This window comes from Dama dama, chromosome 7 (genome assembly GCF_033118175.1).
Source record: "Dama dama isolate Ldn47 chromosome 7, ASM3311817v1, whole genome shotgun sequence".
Taxonomy (NCBI): Eukaryota; Metazoa; Chordata; class Mammalia; order Artiodactyla; family Cervidae; genus Dama; species Dama dama.
The window spans coordinates 13249839-13271031 of NC_083687.1; the positions used below are offsets into that span (position 1 = coordinate 13249839).

Sequence of the window (21193 nt, forward strand, 5' to 3'; positions counted from 1 at the left end):
ACTGCCCCAACAACAGGTCCTGGAGCCCCACCTCCCCACCGTGGTTCCCTCCCCAGCTCCAACCTCAGCACCATCTTCTACTTACAGGTCAAAACGGAGGTTCTGCTTCTCCTCGAAGAAGTAATCCACGATGAACTTGCGCACAAAGTCGGGATTGAGTGTGTTGTCGATGACCTCGGTGCGTCCAAACTGCAAGAGGAGAAAGGGCGTGGGTCTCGCAGCCAGGCTGGAGGGACAGCCCCTCAGTCCTGAACCCGGTATTAATGGAAACCACGCCTTGTCCAGCCCCTGCACCCCCCCATCCCCTAGTCAAGGAGAGAGCTCCCTCATCTAACAGCGGAAGCCATCTACCTCTGGTTCTAATTGCCACTGCCATCCCTTTAACTCTCCCTTTCTTTACATAGGTTCCACTCAAGTGAGGTAGTGTTTTTTTGTTTTTTTTTGTGGGTTTTTTTTGGCTTGTGGGATCTTAGTTCCCCAATCAGGGATCAAACTGGGATCTTTAGCAATGAAACCACAGAGTCCCAACCACTGGATGGCCAGGGAATTCCCAAGTGGGATGGTTTTGATATCTGGACATCTGAGCAGGCCCCTCACTTGCCCACCTCCCTGCCTTTGCCTATGCTGTGTCCTCCACCTGGCTTCCCCTTATCGGCCAATGGCAAGTCCTTCACTCTTTCAAGGTCCATTGTTAATGCCGCCTCCTCCAGGAAACCGTCCTGATTCCTCCAACCAGACAACCCTCTGTGAGCCACCACTGAATTCGTGCTACCTCTATGACTACCTCTATGACTACCTTCCTTCTCGGACTGATTTCGATTTAGGCGTACTGATTTGATGCCCCAGTGGTAAACGCAAGGCAGAGACAGGGGCTGTGGGATCTCTGAAGATCCCTTCTGGTGTTCATGCCCTTGTGTAATCCTCTCCCCTTGAACGTGGGCTGGAGCCGATGGCGAGCTTCTAATGACGATTGGACTAGAGCACAAGTCACTTCTGAGGTTACGTTATAAATGACTATGGTGGGATGTCCCTGATGGTCCAGTGGTTAGGATTCTGCCTTCCAATGCAGGGGACACAGGTTCGATCCTCAGTAGGGGAACTAAGATCCTACATGCTGGGGGGAAACTAAGCCTGTGATCCACAACCAGAGAAGCTCCCACACCACAAGGACCACAACAAAGACACAGCACAGCCAGGAAAAAAAAAGACTTTGGCTCTGTCTGGGGCACCTTCCCTCTCTCTCTCGCTGACTGTGATGAAGCCAGGTGCCATAGTGTGAGCTGACCTATGGGGAGGCCCATGTGGCAAGGGACCACCCCTGAGAATCTGAATCCTGCCAAAAACCACTGAGTGAACTTAGAAGGGGATCCTGCCCCAGCCCAGCATTGAAGGAACTGAGGTCCTGGCCAACCCCTTGACTGAAGCCTTGTGAGAGACCTTGAGGCAAAGGATTCCACAAAGCTGAACCCAGATTCATGAACCCGTTGTTTAAGAGGCTAAAGTGTGTTAGTCTTTCAGTTGTGTCTGATTCTTTGCGATCCCATGGACTGTAGCCCACCAGGCTTCTCTGTCCATGGAATTTTCCAGGCAAGAACACTGGAGTGGGTTGCCATTTCCTCCTCCAGGGGATCTTCCCAACCCAGAGATTGAAGACAAGTCTCCTATGTCTCCTGCATTGGCAGGTGGATTCTTTACCACTCAGCCACGTGGGAAACCCCATGTAGTTTCCTATGCTAATGCTTAAGACTCAGCTCCCCAGAAGTCCAGCTCTCCAACTCCGATAGTTTGCCTCATATCTCTATGACTGCACTCACCACATGCCCTAACCATGATCTACTGTTTTCATCCCAATAGAGCTTCTCAAGCAACGGGAGGATCCAAGTTTTCCTCATCTTTCACAGATGATTATAGCACCAGCAGCTGCTGTAAACACTTTGCACTGTATTCCCTTAATTAATCCTTTTATGGTAGGCGTCCCTATTTTTTTTGGAGAAGGAAGTGGCAACCCACTCCAGTACTCTTGCCTGGAAAATCCCATGGACTGAGGAGCCTAGTAGCTCCTAGCCTAGTAGGCTACAGTCCATGGGGTCGCAAAGGGTCGGACACGACTGAGCGACTTCACTTCACTTCCCTATTTTATGGATGAGAAAATGGAAGCACTGAAAAGCCAAGTAATTTGTCTAGAGTCGCAAGGCTAATAATTGCTGACTTCAGGCATTCTGGCTCACGTTCTCTTAGCGTGTTGCCCTACATGTAAGGTTCCGAGAGCAAGGACGGCAGAAGCCCACTGCTCCCAGTGACTGGTGCAGAGAGCAGCTACTCGTTGTTGAATGAAGTAAGATTGAAGGAGGGAATGGATGACAGGGTTTGAGTTCCAACTTTATCACAAGCTGATTATGTGACAAGATCAGAGACTTTCAAGGCCTCAGCTTCCTCATCAGGAGATGGAAAATAACACGACTTGTTCTGGGACTACCCTGGTGGCCCAGTGGTTGAAAATCAGCCTACCCAACCTGAATGGGAGGGGAGTTTGGGGGAGAATGCATACGTGTATACGTATGGCTGAGTCGCTTCGCGATTTTCCTGAAATTATCACAGCACTGTTAAGTGGTTATAGCCCAGTAAAAGGTTTAAAATAAAATAAAAAAGAATCCGTCTGCCAACGCAGGGGACATGGGTTCGATTCTTGGTCTGGGTGAGGCAACTAAACCTGTGAGCCACGGTTACTGAGCCTACACTCTAGAGCCCACGCACCATAAGAGAAGACACCAGAATGAGAAGCCCGCTTGCTGCCGTTAGCACAGGAAACAAGACCCAGAGCAACCGAAAATAAATAAACAAAAACACTACTTGTTCTGCTTGTTTTGTCGAGTTATCCAATTCAATTCAATTATGAATTCAACTGTTTTTAAGCACTTACAAAGCAGGCCAGGCAATGTGGTGAGTCCTGGGCTACAAAGATAAATAGAATATGAATCCTTTACTTCAGGACTCCTCTGTCATAGGTGAGACAGCTCAGACACAAATAATAACTACAAGACAGCGTGAAAACAGTCATCACAGAATTACACGCAAAGGTCTAAGGCAGGGTGCGCTCCTCTGGCTGGGGAAGCATGGGAGTCATCGAAAGGTACCAAAAAGCAGATCACTGGGTGTCCTGTTTCACATACCAATCCAGGTATGTGATTACATAGAGGTCTGCATCTTTCATTACCCTCTGAGCTTTTTTACAACTCTGTAAATTACAGAAAGCATAACGTAATGCAAATGATTCTTATCCACAGAAATGCAAATGAATTTCCCTCAGTGGAATGCAATTGATTATTCGATTATTACCCAGTGGATTTGCATCTATTTGTAAATTCATCTCAGCATTCGTGATTGTGTATGTGTTCGTGTTGTTGGATTTGAACCAGTTATAACATCTTACTGGTTCCCTCATTAATGAATAAGTTGAATAAAATTTTGCTATGTGTTCAATGTATATTTCTGTGGGAATCATTATTTTATCTTTAAAAAATGTATCCTTTAACAAGAGATTATTTTCAAAATAACCCATGCTCGGAATTCCCTGGTCGTCCAGTGGTTAGGGCTCTGCGCTTTCACTGCCAATGGTGAGGGTTTGATCTCTGCCAGGGGAACTAAAAATCTCACAAGGCTTGAGGCAGCGTCAAAAAAAACAAAAACAAAACCCATACTCACGCCCTACCACAGGCCAATTAAATCCAAATCTCAATGGGTGGGGTCTGAACAACTGTATTTTTAAAAAGTTCCCTACATAATTTTAAGCTGCAGATGGTGTTAAGAATCGCAGATTCTCAGTAGGAACACAGGGTCTTCCCAGGTGGCACTAGGGGTAAAGTACCTGCCTGACAATGCAGGAGACATAAGAGACGCAGTTTCAGTCCCTGGGTCGGAAGATCCCTGGAGGAGGGCATGGAAACCAACTCCAGTATTCTTGTCTGGAGAATCCCACGGACAGAGGAGCCTGGAGGGCTACAGTCCATAGGGACAGGACTGAAGCAACTTAGCATGCATGCAGGAGGAAGGAAGAAAACTAACATTTATTGAGCCCCTTACTGAATAGTCAGTAGATTAAGTGGATCTTTATAGTTGAGTTTTTTCAAATCCTAAAAGATGATGCTGTGAAAGTGCTGCACCCAATATGCCAGCAAATTTGGAAAACTCAGCAATGGCCACAGGACCAGAAAAGGTCAGTTTTCATTCCAATCCCAAAGAAACGCAATGCCAAAGAATGTTCAAATTACCTCACAATTGCACTCATCTCACATGCAAGCAAAGTAATGCTCAAAATTCTCCAAGCCAGGCTGCAAACAGTACATGAACAGTGAACTTCCAGATGTTTAAGCTGGATTTAGAAAAGAAAGAGGAACCAGAGATCAAATTGCCAACATCCGCTGGATCATCAAAAATGCAAGAGAGTTCCAGAAAAACATCTACTTCTGCTTCATTGACTACACCAAAGCCTTTGACTGTGTGAAGCTAAACAAACTGTGGAAAACTCTTCAAAAGATAGGAATACCCGACTACCTTACCTGGCTCCTGAGAAATCTGTATGCAGGTCAAGAAGCAACAGTTAGAACTGGACATGGAACAACAGACTAATTCCAAATCAGGAAAGAAGTACATCAAGGCTGTATATTGTCATCCTGCTTATTTAACTTCTATGCAGAGTACATCATGTGAAATGCTGGGCTGGATGAAGCACAAGCTGAATCAAGACTGCAAGGAGAAATATCAATAACCTCAGACATGCAGATGACACCACCCTTATGGAAGGAAGCGAAGAAGAACTAATAAGCCTCTTGATGAAAGTGAAAGAGGAGAGTGAAAAAGCTGGCTTAAAACTCAACATTCAGAAAACTAAGATCATGGCATCCAGTCCCGTCACTTCATGGCTAATAGATGGGGAAACAATGGAAACAGTGACAGACTTTATTTTGGGGGGCTCCAAAATCTCTGCAGATGGTAACTGCAGCCATGAAATTAAAAGACGCTTGCTCCTTGGAAGAAAAGCTATGACCAACCTAGACAGCATATAAAAGAGCAGAGACACTACTCTGCCAACAAAGGTCCGCCTAGTCAAAGCTATGATTTTTCCAGTAGTCATGTATGGATGTGAGAATTGGACTATAAAGAAAGCTGAGCACCGAAGAATTGATGCTTTTGAACTGTGGTGTTGGAGAAGACTCTTGAGAGTCCCTTGGACTGCAAGGAGATCCAACCAGTCAATCCTAAAGGAAATCAGTTCTGAATATTCATTGGAAGGACTGATGCTGAAGCTGAAACTCCAAAACTTTGGCCACCTGATGTGAAGAACTGACTCATTTGAAAAGACCCTGATGCTGGGAAAGATTGAAGGCAGGAGGAAAAGGGGACGACAGAGGATGAGATGGTTGGATGGCATCACCGACTCGATGGACGTGAGTTTGAGCAAACTCCTGGAGATGGTGAAAAACAGGGAAGTCTGGCATGCTGTAGCGCATTTGCTCGCAGAGTCGGACATGACTGAGTGACTGAACTCATCTCTTTGAATTCTCACAAAAACTCCGTGAGTTGTTACCCATTTTGCAAGTGTGTGCTCAGTCACTCAGTCATGTCCGACTCTTTGTGACCCCAATGGACTGTAGCCCACCAGTCTCCTCTGTCCGTGGGATTCTCCAGGCAAGAACATGGGAGTGGGCTGCCATTTCCTTCTCCAGGGATTTTGCAAGTGAGCAAACTGAAAATCAGAGGTAAGTAACTTGCCCAAGGTCACAGAGCTAGGCAGAGCTGGGTCTAAATCTAAGTTATGTCTAACTCCAAAGCTCCTTATGTTTTTTCCTTCATCTAACTGCCAAGAGTCCTCAAGCATTATGAAAGCCAAGTAAATATGAGGTTTACTTCATAAGCATTTAGAGAAGTCTCCCTGTGTGCAAGTCCTGGGGAGGACATTGAGTTGAATTAAGACTGGGTTCCTGCCCCACCCATCAAATTCCATAACAATCTTATAACGTATAACCTGGTTCCAAAAGAGTTCCTGAATTTTCCTCTCCTGCCTTTGCTCATTTTTAATACCTCTTGTCTTCAGATGCAAACAAAATTTCTCCTAATAGCTTTCTAGAATGTAGACTATTCCAGGAAAACACCCAGGTTCCAGAGAATCCTCTTTTAAGAAAGGGACCTACCTCCTCCTCAATACACTGCCTTCCTCTCTCAAACACATTAAAAAAAAAAAAAAAACTCTCCGGCAGGATTTTATATAAAAATCCCAGCCCAGAAAGAGCAAGTATGCCTTTGTGCAGCCTGCCTCCTCCTTCCACTCCTGGCAGAGACTCCAAGGAAAACACCCATTAGGGAAGATGACAGCGCTGCTTTTAAAAACGGCACTCGAGGCTTCAATAGAGGGGAATTCCCTAGAGATTGATCTCTACCAGAGAAGAAAATGGAGTTCCCCTGGAAACAGGACAGGGAGGAGGACTCCAAGGGCACCTAGTATCTCCTAAAGCAGGAAATGGGGCAAGGGAGCCTGGCTGGGCAGTGATGAATTACCAGGACCGGGAGTAATTAACATATTCATGTCACAAACCGCGTATGGAATCTTCAACCCAGACACTTACTAAACATGTTTTATAGCCTTCATTACTTGGGTTACTAACAAAGAAAAAAATGTGAAAACTTGGATTTAAAAAATCCAAGGAACCACTGGGTCCCTGTCAGACCCAATTTACACTCCTATTCATGATGGTTAGAATACAGATGAACTGATAGTTTAAAAAAAAAAAATCAATTTGGCTATATTTCATTCTACATAGAATTAGAGCACTTTCAAGCCTAAGGGACTTGGAGAGATGAGGTACTAGGGAACTAGAAGTGGGAAGGAAGCAGGCAGAGGCATGAGATCTGGCTCTGCTGGGGGGTGGGGGGCGGGATGGGGAGTGAGGTAGGAGGGGTGAGTAGGTTAACCCCTCATCACCCAGAATCCAGAGCCAAGTCAGCCAGCTCCCAGAACATCCTTCTTCTAGCTCCCAGGAAGGATCTGTGCCTCTGAAGCCCATTCTGAAGCCCTTTGTCCATACCTGGTCTCTAAGGATGGGAGGGGGCCTGACATTGCTTATAGTCTGGGGAACAGAACACCAAACACTGGGGGCCACAGGAATTCTCTGACTAACAAAGCTGCTGGGAAGCTCGAAATCTTCTTTGTTTTAGCAAGTGATTCTCTAATACCCTAGAGAATTGTTGGGTAGGTGGCAAGTGCAGGACTGAGCAGGCTGGGGTGTGAAACTGGGGAAGAGGCTGAATGGTTGGGTGGTGAGGGGACTTTGACCCCACTGACGGGGACAGCCTCCCAGAGGGAAGAAAGAAAAAGCACAAACGAGAAATAAGCCTGGAAATTCAGGGTATTCACCCTCTGAAAAGCTTACTTCTTGTCCCTGGCAACCAAACCCAGTGGGAAAAGCTCCTGACATGTTACCAAAGATGCTCCCAAGGGGTCCTAAAGCCCCTATGACTAAGCCTCAAGAAAATCAATTAAGCAGCATTAATTACACATCATAAATTCCAGTGAGACCCTCAAAGGGGGGAGGCAGACTTGGAACTTCTCTGAGGACTAAATTAAGTGGTTCTCAAGGGTTGTGCGACACAGAGAAGTGGAGATTTTTGGGGGCGGGTGGGGAGCTGCACCACCACACTGTCCTGGTGTTGCAGGAAGGGGGACCCCTTCCAGGCCCGAAACTGGGCTCTTGTCTAACGCTCGGAAATGAATTGTCCGAGGAGACACATGCTGACAACGCAAGAGATTTTATTGGGAAGGGCACCCGGGTGGAGAGCAGGAGGGTAAGGGGACCCAGCAGAACAGCTCTGCAGAACTGGCTTGCAGTCTCGGGTTTTACGGTGGTGGGATTAGTTTCCGGGTTGTCCTTAGCCAATCATTCTGACTCAGAGTCCTTCCTGGTGGTGCACCCTTGTTCAGCCAAGATGGATGCCAGAGAGAAGGATTCTGGGAGGTGATCAGACAGGTGGTGTCTCCTTTTGACCTTTCCCGAACTCTTCCGGTTGGTGGAGGCTTATTAGTTCCCTGTTCCTTACCAGGAGCTCCTGTCCTAAAACAGCTCATGCAAATAGTTACTACGGTGCCTGGCCAGGGTAGGTGGTTTCAATCAGTGTGCTTCCCCTAACAGTAACACTGTCTCCTCCCACTGCCCCTTCAAGCCTGGGTGGGAACAGCTCCCTGTCTTTGCCAGGCCCGGAGTGCTACACCGTCCCTTGTGGGTGTCCCCAACCTCACCCACACCTTTGAAAGAAATCCATTAAATATCTTCAGTGAAACCAGTTGACTAGAATTCTCCTTCCTGCTGGGCGCCTGAGTGACAAATTTTCTCTCTCACAAACACATTCACACACTCATACAATTTCCAACTTTAACGGACCATAAACCAAGAACAGTCCCCACCTTCACCCCATTCTTCTCAGACACCGTTAACATTAACGTCACCAGTAAAGTCTGTGATTCCTGCCATGCAGCCTAGATACCCAAGGTCCGTGACAGCCCTCTGGGATGCAGGATCCCAGCACAGCCCATCCCAGATGGGATGCCATCCCACCTGTGAGACTCTGTGGGGACTCTCAGGGACCAAAGCTCCCATCACAGCCTTTACTTTGTAGAAAGTAGACATCCTGGCCCCATCCACACAGGTGCCTGAAAGCCCAGCAGGGAAGGGCAACTGCCAGATTAGAACCAGCTCTGAGGGGGCTGTGATGCTCTGAAATTAAATGCAAATGTCTGTACATGTCCTCATTTTCTGGGGAGAGAACCCATGGTTTTCATCAATTTCTCAAAGGGAAGCATGTCTTCAGAAAGCTTTAAAAACCACTGATTCAAGCTTTGAAGACAGATCTTAGGGTTTCCTACAGAAGGCAATAAAGTAGTTAATAAAGCAGTGTGAGGCGAGACTTCCTGGGTTCAAATCCTGGCTCAGCTATTCACTGGTTGTGTGACTTGGTCAAATTCCTTTGTTAGGGAACCGCTGACCAAAATTGATCACATTGGTCAGGCACAATGATAACCACTTGCATGAGCTGCCTCACAATAGGAGGTCCTGATAAGGAACAGGGAGCTGCAGCTGAAAAACCCATCGGGAAAATTTGAGAGGGGCCAAAAAGAGTGAGGAGATGCCAGCCTATAATATGTCCTACCAACCTCCCAGAATCCTTTGCGCTGGGATCCTCCCAGAATATTGGCTGAGAGATGCGCGCATCACCAGAAAGGACCCTGAGTCAGACCAAACACGGGCCCGGCAAGATGATTGGTCAGAGAACCCAGAAATTAATCCCATTGCCATAGAACCTGGGTTTCCCTGGGGGCTCAGCTGGTAAAGAATCCGCCTGCAGTGTGTGAGACCTGGGTTCGATCCCTGGGTTAGGAAGATCCCCTGGAGAAGGGAATGGCTACCCACTCCAGTGTTCTGGCCTGGAGAATTCCACGGACTGTACAGTCCAAGGGGTCACAAAGAGTTGGACACAACTGAGCGACTTTCACTTTCACTTTCCATAAAACCTAAGACTGTGAACCCGTGGCAGAGTAGTTCTCCTGGGTTCCCTTAACCTGTTGCGCCCCTTCCCAATAAAGTCTTTTGCTTTGTCAGCACATGTGTTTTCTGGAACAATTCATTTCTGAGTGTTAGAAAAAAGCCCACTCTCAGGCCCTGAAAGGGGTCCCACCTCCTGCAACAGCTTCACCTCTCTGAGCCTCAATTTCCTCTTCCATAAAATGGAAATGACCATTTACCCATACATTATAGGGTTGTTGGAGCATTATTAAATGATTTAGTGTATGTAATATACTTCAGGAGGAGAAGAGGGCGTCAGAGGATGAGATGGCTGGATGGCATCACCGATGCAATGGACATGAAGTTGGGCAAATTTTGGGAGATGGTGAGGGACAGAGAGGCCTGGTGTGCTGCAGTCCATGGGGTCACAAAGAGTCAGACACAACAGGGCGACTGAACAACAACGACATACTTAGAAGAGACCCCGAGGCATAAAACATCCTCTGTAAATGTATGAGTCCACGCTCCGGTTCTTTATAAATCCCACACCCTGGTGGCCAAGCCACCCAGGTATGTCTCCCAAGTCTCTGAACTCAGCCCTGTCTCTGAGACGCTCCTGGCCCTAACCACTAACACTTCCTACTCACCCTCCACACCTGAGGTTTCAGTCCTCCATCTAAAGGGGTCCTCTGTGCTTGAGTCCCCTGGAGGCCCCAGTTCTATGTGGTTTCTCTCCAAACATCTACATACAGGGTGAGGCTGAGGGGAAAATGCGGTGCTGGCCCTTTGTGCTTACAAACCAGCTGCTCCATTGAGATCCAGCCTCTGCCCTTCCAGTGGGCTCCCCTCAACACCTAGCAATGCCCCCCAGGCCTTAATTAGAAAAAAAGGCAGTAGGATGTGTAAAATTTGCTTAGCCACCCAGGCCTAGAGAAGAAAATTCAGTCTGGGAACTTCCCTGGTGGTCCTGTGGTTAATAATCTGGAATGCAGGGGATTCGGGTCTGATCCCTGGTCAGGAACTAAGATCCCGCAAGTTGCAGGACCAATAACCAGAGTGAAGCTTCTGGCTGCAGCTAAGACCCAAGACTGCCAAAAATAAAGAAATATTAAAAAAAAAAAAAGAAAAGAAAATCCACTCTGCTCACTGATAGAAAAGGGAAGGCAGGAGGCTTGGGCAAGGACGCTGCTAGTGGGTGTGGAGGGAGAGAGGGGTGTCCTTGGCCCACTCATCCCCAGCTCAGACACTAGAGATGCAGAAATAAGCCAGCCTGGGGAGAGGCTCTCTCTGTTGCTTCCAGATTTCTAAAACCTGGTCCCTTTCTTCTCCCTCACAAGTCTCTGTTGGGGCAGTGACAGCAAGCAGCTCAGGCTGCTGCTGCTGCTGCTAAGTCGCTTCAGTCGTGTCCGACCCTGTGCGACCCCATAGACGGCAGCCCACCAGGCTCCCCCGTCCCTGGGATTCTCCAGGCAAGAACACTGGAGTGGGTTGACATTCCCTTCTCCAATGCATGAAAGTGAAAAGTGAAAGTGAAGTCGCTCAGCCTTGTCTGACTCTTAGCGACCCCATGGAGCCTACCAGGCTCCTCCGTCCATGGGATTTTCCAGGCAAGAGTACTGGAGTGGGGTGCCATTGCCTTCTCCGAAGCAGCTCAGGGATGTCTCCCAATTTGTCAGTCAGCTCCATGCAGATGACCCTGGTTGGGGGCGGGGGAGCGGGCTCTGGAGACTACAGCCAGGGCGTGTAGAGGGGTAGCCAAGCCAGTAGCCCAGGAGCCCCACACTGGCCAGGGTTCTGTTACTTATTATCTATGTGAGACCACGTGGGTAACCCCTCAGAGAGCACACTTCCCCATTGATAAAACAGAGCCTCCTTCCTTCTCCAGGGCAAGGCTAGAAGGAAATGTGCATGAAAGGCTGCCTGGAGTACCTGCCGCCCAGTTGGTTTCAATACTGATATCACCAAGCCCTACCAGGTGCCAGGTGCTAAGTGTTTTCCACATATTAACTCATCTAATGTTCATAATACTGGGCTTCCTCGGTGGCTCAGGGGTAAAGGATCCGCCTGTAATGAATGTTCATAATAACTCTATGAGGCAGTACTATTATCACCTTCATTTTAGACATAAGATAAGGTTCATAGAGACTGAGAGACTTGCCCAAGGTCACACAGCAAATGTCTGGAAGGAGAGGATTCAAACCCAGGCACTCTGGCTCCTAGTCAATTAGGAGTTGGTCCAGTCACTCACCAATAAGAGGTTAATAGCCTGTGAATCAGGCTAGGACTATGTCCTATCCAGTCTTTGCTCCAGCCCAACCACTGAACTGGTTTCCCAGGTGGCGCTAGTGGTAAAGAACCTGCCTGCCAAAGCAGGAGATATAAGAGATGCAGGTTCAATCCCTGGGTCGGGAAGATCTCCTGGAGGAGGGCATGGCAACCCACTCCAATATCCTTGCCTGGATAACCCCATGGGCAGAGGAGCCTGGTGGGCTACAGTCGATAGAGTCACAAAGAGTTGAACACAACTGAAGCGACTTAGTATGCACGAAACCTCTGAACATCTTCAGTGCTTACTGTCCCTTCCATCTGGTTAACTCTTCTTGTGGGGCTGAGTAGTACAGGTGAATGCCCCCGAGCTATTCCTCTGCTCAACTCCAACCCTACCTCTAACCCCTATACTCACACACACAAACACACACACACACACCATAGTCCTGGTCCTTCCTGTGATTTCTGTAAACATTCACTGATTAACAGCTTGAACCGATGGCTTAGCAGGTGAAGAATCTGCCTGCAATGCAGGAGACGCAGGTTTGATTCCTGGGTGGGGAAGGTCCTCTGGAAGAGGAAATGGCAACCCACTCCAGTATTCTTGCCTGGAAAATTCCATGGACAGAGGAGCCTGCTAGGCTACAGTCCAATGGGGTTGCAAAGAATCAGACAAGACTGAGCACACGGCACACGCAACAAGTTGACTTAGAACTGAAGATTTTAGGGCCAGAAGGAGCCAAATCCTCTCCACCAACGAGAAGAGAGGCAGGGGAGGGGGCATGCCGTGCTCTGATGGAGGTCACACAGCTGATTAGGAAAAGGGCGGTGACAGGAGCCCAGGCCAGGTGGAGCTCTGGCTCTGAGCAGTGCCCTTGTGTCCCGGAAGCCTGTGGACACCCCCTGTCCACCCCCCACCTCAGGTCTCTTCCTTCCATCAAATCTTTTCATCATGGCTTCTCATCTTCAGAAGACTTCCAGACATCCACGATCTCATTTCACACCCCCACCGACCCCCAGGGAGATGACTTTATTATCATCCCCATTTTACAGATGAAGAAACTGAGCTCCAGGGGGTTGGAAGAGAGGGCCAGGGCCCCCATGGGTGACCGAGGCACTGGGTCCTGCAGTGTTCACTCACCACCAGCCCTTGCCTCAGGAATGAGTGGGTGGCTCTGCAAGCCCGAACAACCTAATGACCCCGAACTTACACAGCTCTTGCCTTTCTACAAATTACAGCTGAATGAAGCTTTGGAGACCTCCCCTCAGCTGCGAGGCCCCCAGTGGCTATGCTGGCCAGGACAGAGGGAGGTGGGAGCTGACAGACCGCTCTCTACCACCAAGCTGCCCACCCACCAGCTGGAGTCCCCCTATAGTTCTCATACATGACTGATGTCTCCTTAATGGGGGATTCTAAAAGTTTCACTGCAGGACCCTCATGAATCATGTTCACCGGGATTAAAATTAGAGGCCAGAAAGCCATCTGATTCAAACAGAAATGGGCCAAGGGAACCTGCTTGGCACTGCAAACACGGGACTGGGTGGGCACCCAGGGCTGGGGAGAATGGCCGGAGGTCTGGGCATCAGGAAGGAGGGCACGGGCTGAGGGATGGGGCACACAGAACCTGGCCCCCAGCCAGGTCTGCCACCATCTCGGGCCTGGAAATTTCTCTCAGGTTCTCTCATGGGAGGGGCCCAAGATTCTGTGGCCACCTCCGCCTCGGAGAGTGAGGAGAACCAGGCCCAGAGAGAGCAAGAGTCTTACCTAAAGTCACCCAGAGCCAACCTCGACTTCTATGGCCTCCCAGGCCACTTCCTGCTTTGGCAAGGCCTCTAGGTGAGAAAGGTCAAGGGCAGAGACAGGGGACCTGGGGCTCCAACGGCCTTCCTGGTGATCAGGCCTGAAAGAAGAAGGTTCCCCGTTCTGGCCCCAGACACCGGCAGTGGCCTGTGAAATTTTACCAAGCTTTATAATAAAAGACATCCTGCCAAAAAGCTTAGTTCCTAATTAGTCATTGTTCCAGATAATCTGTTAAGTTGTCCCAGCTCCTGGTGGAATGGCCCTTTCACCAATAAGCCTGGCTGCCAAGCTGCTGGTGAAACACCCTCCGCTGGCTTGTCCTCCGGGTCCTGCCTGGGCCGCTGGGTCTTGGGTCTGGCTATAGCACTTTGGGGGGAGCGGGGGAGCCTGAGAAAGCCTGCCATAACAGCACCTGTTTCTTAGCACACCCCAAAATGTCTATGGTTCCTATCAAATGACATCAAGACCCCTGCAGTGACTGCGGCAGTGGTTCTTTCCTGATCCGCCGTCAGTGAAATGATATCATCAGTGGTGTCTCACTCACGGCTTCTTACAGAAAGAGCCATTATTGAGCATTTTCTACGTGCTAGGCACTTTATATGAATCAACTCCTTTAATCCCCACAGCAGGCTTATGAGCCTAAGCAGTGGCCTAAGAGCCCCCGCTGGGAAGGTGGTGGCCTCGATTTGGACCCGGTTACCTTGACTTCAGAGCCCCACGCTCTCAGCAGCTCAGCTGCAGCGCTGTAAAGTGTGCCTGGACGCTAACGCCAAAGAGTAAATAGATTTCTCAGCTACCAAGGGACCTGGCCTAGATCCTCGGGGTTTACTAGAAAGGCTGACTCCTTTCTCTAAATGGAAGCTTAGGCTCCTGTCTAATGTGTAACATAGAACTAACAAACACCTCTGGCTGAACGGGGGAAGGGGCAGCAGGAGCCACTCACAAATTTCACAGTCGGCCCCGGAGGCGCCGCATCAAAGCCTAGAGCTAGAAAAGCCCGTTTTGAAAGTTGGTGGCCTGGGCAGATGAGAGGAGCATGGCCTCGGACTCAGAAGACCACAGCACGCCCCAGCGCTGCCAATTTTTAGCAGTCTCTGGGTGAAGCAGGGGCCCCCTCCATGTCTCAGCTTCCTCATCAGGGATGTGGTGAGGGCCACGGGGGATAACAGGGTGCGGTAATGTGGGGACTGCACAAGGCAGTAGGAATGTCAGTCATCCTCCTGTTGAGGATCAGCAGGACCGGGGACAGAGCCACCCCACAGCTTAGCCTGACTGTGGTTCATCATCATCATCATCATACTTAAAGTGTTGAGCATGGGACTTCCCTGGTGGTACAGTGGATAAGAATCCACCTGCCAATGCAGAGGACACAGGTTCAATCACTGGTTTGGGAAGATCCCACAAACCACGGAGCAACTAAGCCCGTGCGCCGCACTATCGAAGCCCAGACGCCTAGAGCAGGTGCTCCGCAACAAGAGAAGCCACTGCAATGAGAAGCCCAAGCACTGCAATGAAGAGTAGCCCCTGTTCTCCGCAACCAGAGAAAGCCCCCGCACAACACGAAGACCCAGTGCAGACAAAAATAAAATGGATTCATTCAAAAACTAAAGTATTGAGCACAACAAGGCACTGAGCTGAGTGATTCTGTCATTTCGTCCCATCACAGCCAAATGAGCAGGCATCGGGGTCCCAGAGTCCCATTTTGCTGATGAAAAAAACTAAGGCTCAGAGAGGTTAGAAGTGGAAAAGTCAGGATTTCAAGGGACACGGTAATAAAGCAGGTTCTAAAGCCTAAGACTGGGAGCAGGCACCTAAGACTGGGAGAAGGTATCTCTGGCTCCACCTGGTCCCTCCCAGAAGCAAGGCCTAGGTCCTGGACTGCCTGCTCCTGATGGCAGGGGGTCAAGGCCCTCGAAATTCAGCTGGAAATTCAAGAACAAAAACCACCAAAGACTGCCCAAGGATCCCAAGGCTCAGGAGTGACCTTTATTTATTTATTTGGCTGCACCGGGTCTCAGCTGTGGCACGTGGGATCTAGTTCCCTGACCAGGGATGGAATCCAGGCCCCCTGTATTGGGAGTGTGGAGTCCTAACCACTGGACCAACCAGGGAAGTTCCCAAGAGCAACCTTTCTTTGCAGAGGCAGACTGCAAAAAGGGGAGAGTCTGGAAAACCAACCCCATGCTGGCCTGGTAGTCCACCTCCTTGAGAGGCTTGTCTCTTGCTCTGGGCTTTAGCAATAATAATGGTCCATTGTTACTTTCCATCTTTTGATAAAGGTCTACATTTTAGGATGAGGGCCAGGTCCTGTGTTGGTCAGCAGGGATCCCAAACTGGGCTCACAGCCTAGCGGGTGGAGCGTCATTTCATTTCACTTTTAAACTCTTGGCCATGAATCAGCCTGATCCCTGCTGCTGGTGCCCACCCCATCTCATCCCAGGAGTTCCACAACACTGCAAACTGTCTTCCTGCTTCTGTCCTTTCCCCTGCAATCATCCTGCACACCAGGGACACAGCTGTCCTTCTGAAACACAAACCAGGCTACATCACTCTCCTGCTCAAAACCCTCAAATAGCTTCCCACTGCACTAAGAGCAGTGTCTGAACTCCTACATGACCTACAAAGCCCTACAGAATCTGCCCATTCAAGCTCTGTGACCATATGGCCCATGGCTTTTATTGTTCACGCCACTCGAACGGTACCGGCTTTCTTTTGTCCTTTGAGTAGAGAGAGACTGTTCCCACCTTAGGGCCTCTGCACGTGTTGTTCCCTCTGTCTGGAACCTCCCACCCCCAGACTTAGGCATGGTACCACTCAACGCTCAACTCAGCAGGGCCTTGCCTGACACCCCTCTAACTAAAGCAGCTTTCTTCTTCCAGTCACTCTCTATCTCATTACACTGTCTTACCTTTTTCACAGCACTTATCAATCAGTACCTGAAATCAATTTCTTTGCTGACCATCCTAATCCTCTCCAGTGCAGGGACTCTGCCTGTCTTGCCCTCCACCACGTGCCTGGACTAGTGTGTGGGATATAGGAGGTGCTCCATAAATGCCTGTTCCCTGACTGCTCACTTTGGAAACTGTGATTACATTTAAGACCGCAGACCCCCAACAGGACTCCCAGCAGGCGCCACCCTCCCATCCCAAGCTCCTTTCCTCTTGAGCTGATTGCTAACGTCTTTCCAGCACACCCTGGGCCTCAGTCAGACTGAGTCACAGCCATCATGTCAATGCATGCAGGCAATTCACAGCCCCAGGCTTTGCTTTTGTCAGACCCCATTCCTGGAATGCCCTTTCTACCGCCCACCATCCTTTGAGTCCCAGGTATGGTGTCCTCTCTCCCTGGAAGCCCCCCTGGGTCTCTCCCTGCTGTGAAGTGCTGAGAATTCCTGTCTAAACTCCTTGGGAGACTCTTGGACTAGTTGTAGTCTGAAACCTGGGGCCTCGAGAGGATCTGATCCAACACCCTCATCAAGATCAATAAAAGGAGGCTTTTCAATCTTTTTGTGGACATGTCAGTTCTCCACCCACTCTCATTCCAGGAGTTCCACAGCACTGCAAACTGTCTTCCTGCTTCTGTCCTTCCCCCTGCAATCATCCGGCACACCAGGGACAGAGCTTCCTGTAAGGCCTCTGAGAGCAGGGACCTCCCTGCTACCCCTCTGCACCCTGGAGGTTACCACAGTATCTTATGTGAGTGACTTCCCTTCTCTTGGCTTCCACACTGCTCTCTTTAGAAAGGATCACCTCAGAGAACGTATATAAACTGCCTGGTACATTGCCCGGCACCCAGAGCCCGTCAGTGATCTATGATCAAGAGCTATCTTTTACCAAGTGCCTACTTGGCTTCTCCACTTACCCTCTGCTGTACTGTGTGGGGCTTAGTCAGCTATGTCTGACTCTTTGTGACCCCATGGACTGCAGCCCGCCAGGCTTCTCTGTCCACGGGGATTCTCCAGGCAAGAATACTGGAGGGGGTAGTCTATCCCTTCTTCAGGGGACCTTCTGGAATCAAACTGGGGTCTCCGGCACTGCAGGTGGATTCTTTACCAGCTGAGCTACCAGAGAAGCCCCCAACTTACCCTGTGTTATCTCAAATCCTTAGACAATCGAGCAGGTGAGTATTGCTAGTTGCCCTTTTACATGTGAGTAATCTGAGGTTTGGAGAAGGCAATGGCAACCCACTCCAGTACTCTTGCTTGGGAAATCCCATGGATGGAGAAGCATGGTAGGCTACAGTCCATGGGGTCGAGAAGAGTGGGACACTCTTCACTTTCACTTTTCACTTTCATGCACTGGAGAAGGAAATTGCAAGCCACTCTAGGGTTCTTGCCTGGAGAATCCCAGGGACGGGAGCCTGGTGGGCTGCCATCTATGGGGTCACACAGGGTCGGACACGACTGACATGACTTAGCAGCAGCAGCAATCTGAAGTTCAGAGAGGATAAGTGTCTGGTTCTGTCCACAGAGCTCTAAGCATCAGGGTCCTGAAACAAACCCAGGTTTGTCTGGCTCCTAGAACTGCCCAGGACCCCACCCCCACTACATGGTCTGCGCATACTCTGTACCTGCCTGCAAAGTTGTTACAAGGATTAGAGATGATGAGTCTGAGATGAGGGGTACACGGCAGGCACCCAGTAAAGGAGGCCTATTGTTACACAGACTTTCTGTACATCTCGATTGATTCTTTGAGTAGCTTAAATCATCAGTTATCAGGGAGCAATCTTGGCTGCTAGGATAAGGGTGTCTAGGGAGCTCAGAGAGAGCTGAAGGTGGATCAGAGTTGGATAAAGGCAAGGGAATGGTGGAAAATTACCTCTGGAGGAACAGAGTGACAGTGGGCAGTACACCAGACTGGGAGCTCTGAATGCTGGCTGCAGAAAGAGGGTCAGAGCAAAGGACAGTTTCTTCCCTAAGAAAGTGTGTACCAGGCCCTTAGGTAGGAGGGAAAAGCTTGGAGTCAAACAGCATAGGGTTTTTTCTATTGCCTATATCACATGATTTTAAATTATTTTTTAATGAGTTTCATCCATCCTACAAGTGAGAGTTACATTGGAAAGACCCTTATTAGGAGGTCTCACCTTTAATACACTATCTCCTGGGCACTGGAGAGCCATATTTACAGAGGGGTGTTAGCAATGATTTTTCACAGCCAACGGGAAGGTGTAGAGAGACAACTGGATGGTTAGAAGGTCTGTACAAACATTTAAGTGCTTGAACGAGCAGGGAGCAAAACTTGACAGAGACCAATGTGACCTCATGCCTTGGAAGTGGGTCTGGGATACCCCAGGTTCTCCCACAGACGGAGGCTGCCATGGTCTGATCATCACCAACCCTGGAGCATCCCCTCAGCCTGCCTCGAGAAGCCTCTCAGGTTAGATGCAGGCCCTGGGACTTCTCTGAGCTTGTAAGGACAGGTGTGTGACTAGGTGTGTGCTAATATTAGGTTAGAGCCTAACCTTAACTGTCAGACCATGTGAAACTGCCAATATTTTCAAATTGCAAATCTATGATTCAATGATTCAATCTGGGCTTCCCAGGTGGCGCTAGTGGTAAAAGAACTCACCTGCCAATGCAGGAGACGTTAAGAGTCACAGGTTGGATCCCTGGATCAGGAAGATCCCCTGGAGGAGGACGTGGCAACCAACTCCAGTATTCTTGCTTGGGAAATTCCTTGGACAGAGGAGCGGGCTACAGTCCATAGTGTAGCAGAGAGTTGGACGTGACTGAAGTGACTTAGCATGCATGCACGGTTCAATCACGTGGAGAATCAGCCTGGGTCCTGATTTCATGGTTACATAGGCCCAGCGTCAAGGCTGAGCAGAAACAGAGATGTGCCTGACCCAGCCCTGACCGTGGGGACAGGTATCTCCCCCAAAGGCCCGGCAGCTGTGGACAGCCAACCAAAGTTAGGTGGCTTCATAACAGACTGAGTCCCAGCCCAACACCGATGAAGTGCATGGCCATGCACATGTTGCTTCCCCTTGCCCCGCCTCAGTTCCTCTCTGTGATCTGGGCCAATCACATCTCCTCTCGGTGGCTGCAGCGTTAGGGATGAGCCAGCAGAGCACACTGCAAGGGCTGAATCCATGGTAGCTCCTATCTTATGGCCATTTTTAGGGGAGTCCAAGTGGAAGAGGCTCTAACCCCAGGCTAAGAGGTTGATGTCTTGTCTCAGGGCCTTGGGAAATGGGTGGATTCCTGAGCTGTGATTCAGAGAGACTGGAGGCCAGGAGAAAGCCTATTCTCTTCAGGAGGAGCGAAAAAGGAGACTTTGGGGATGAACCTGGGGGTGACCTTTGGGGCCAGAGCCGGGGAGGATGATCAGGGTCTGGAAGGGGGGATGAGGCATACAGAGGGGCAGGGTTTCAGGGGCAGGCTGAAAAGACACCCCAGCTAAACACCAGCAGGGGACAAAGGCACCCTCGAGGCTGGGAGCGGAGCTCCTATGCCACCAGCGGTCCCCATCCTGGTGGCTGGTACGCCATGCTGCAGTGCTCTGCACGTGACACAGAGATGACATCTCGGTGTCTGGCCTTCCCTCAAAGAGCCCCTCCTGATGAGGGACCCTCACTTGCAGGGTTGGGAAGCCCCCTCCCCCAGGAAACCCTCATTCCTTGGAGCCAGTGAGGTCCCACAGCCTCTGAGGTGGGGACTTGAGTTTCCCAGGAAGCTTACATATTACAGAATGTTGGCTGTCACTCGTGAGTTCTAGGTGCTGGGGGGCACGTTGGTTTGATTCCCATGGTCTCTAAGTGTGGCTGTTCCCACTATGAAGGGCCAGGTGCCCAAGCTGGGCAATGATATTCTACCATTGATATTTCACAAACATTATCTTAGTCCTCCCAAGAAGATCTCCTAACCCCATTCTACACATGAGTAAGATGAGACACAGAGAAGACAAATACCTCACCCAGGTCACATAGCAAATCTCAGAATTGGGGTGGGAATGTAGGGTTTTGGACATCAAGTTCAGGGTGTCATCTGACAAGCCATTTGACTGTTATTCATGATGTCCTGATCATGACCAGATCAGAGACCAGATCAGGGACCAGATCAATCTGGGAAATGGTCTCGAGCAGAGGGGCATAGCACTCCGTTTCACTCAACCCCTATCACTTACATGGACAAATGACTGCAGCTGATGCAGGACCAGAAGGCAGAACCAAGATGCTGAACGCACAACCATAATTCAACGTGATCGTCAAAGACCATAACAACAGATTGGATCTGCCAAATGACACATAACAGAGATAACTGTAAAACCTCACATCTAGATTCAAAAACACATTTGCCAAATCTGAGCTAGAGGAATTCTGTTCGGATAGCAGCCCGTGTGAGAAAGATATAGGAGCCCCAAAACTCAATATGAAATAAGTCAAAGACATCTGTCAAAGAGGCCAGTGGAATTCTAGACAGTGTCGACAGACACGTAAACCTTGGACACAGACCCACAGAATGCATGATCATCTAGTCCAAGACCCGGTGAGGAGAGAGCCCACCCACGGTGCTCTGAGCTAGAGAAGGGAACAGGGCAGGACACACACTTTGGAAAGAACACTGACAAACAGACAT

The 21193-nt window shown here is 49.5% G+C and overlaps 1 protein-coding gene across 2 annotated transcripts in view; it reads right to left on the reverse strand.

Moving 5' to 3' along the window:
* Positions 1–21193, reverse strand: part of CPNE5 (copine 5) — a 102485-nt gene that overhangs the window by 58254 nt on the left and 23038 nt on the right. For both annotated transcript variants that reach the window (XM_061146575.1, XM_061146574.1), the window contains exon 4: positions 86–189. In XM_061146575.1, the coding sequence (XP_061002558.1) occupies positions 86–189 (104 nt within the window). The remainder of the gene's footprint in view (positions 1–85; positions 190–21193) is intronic.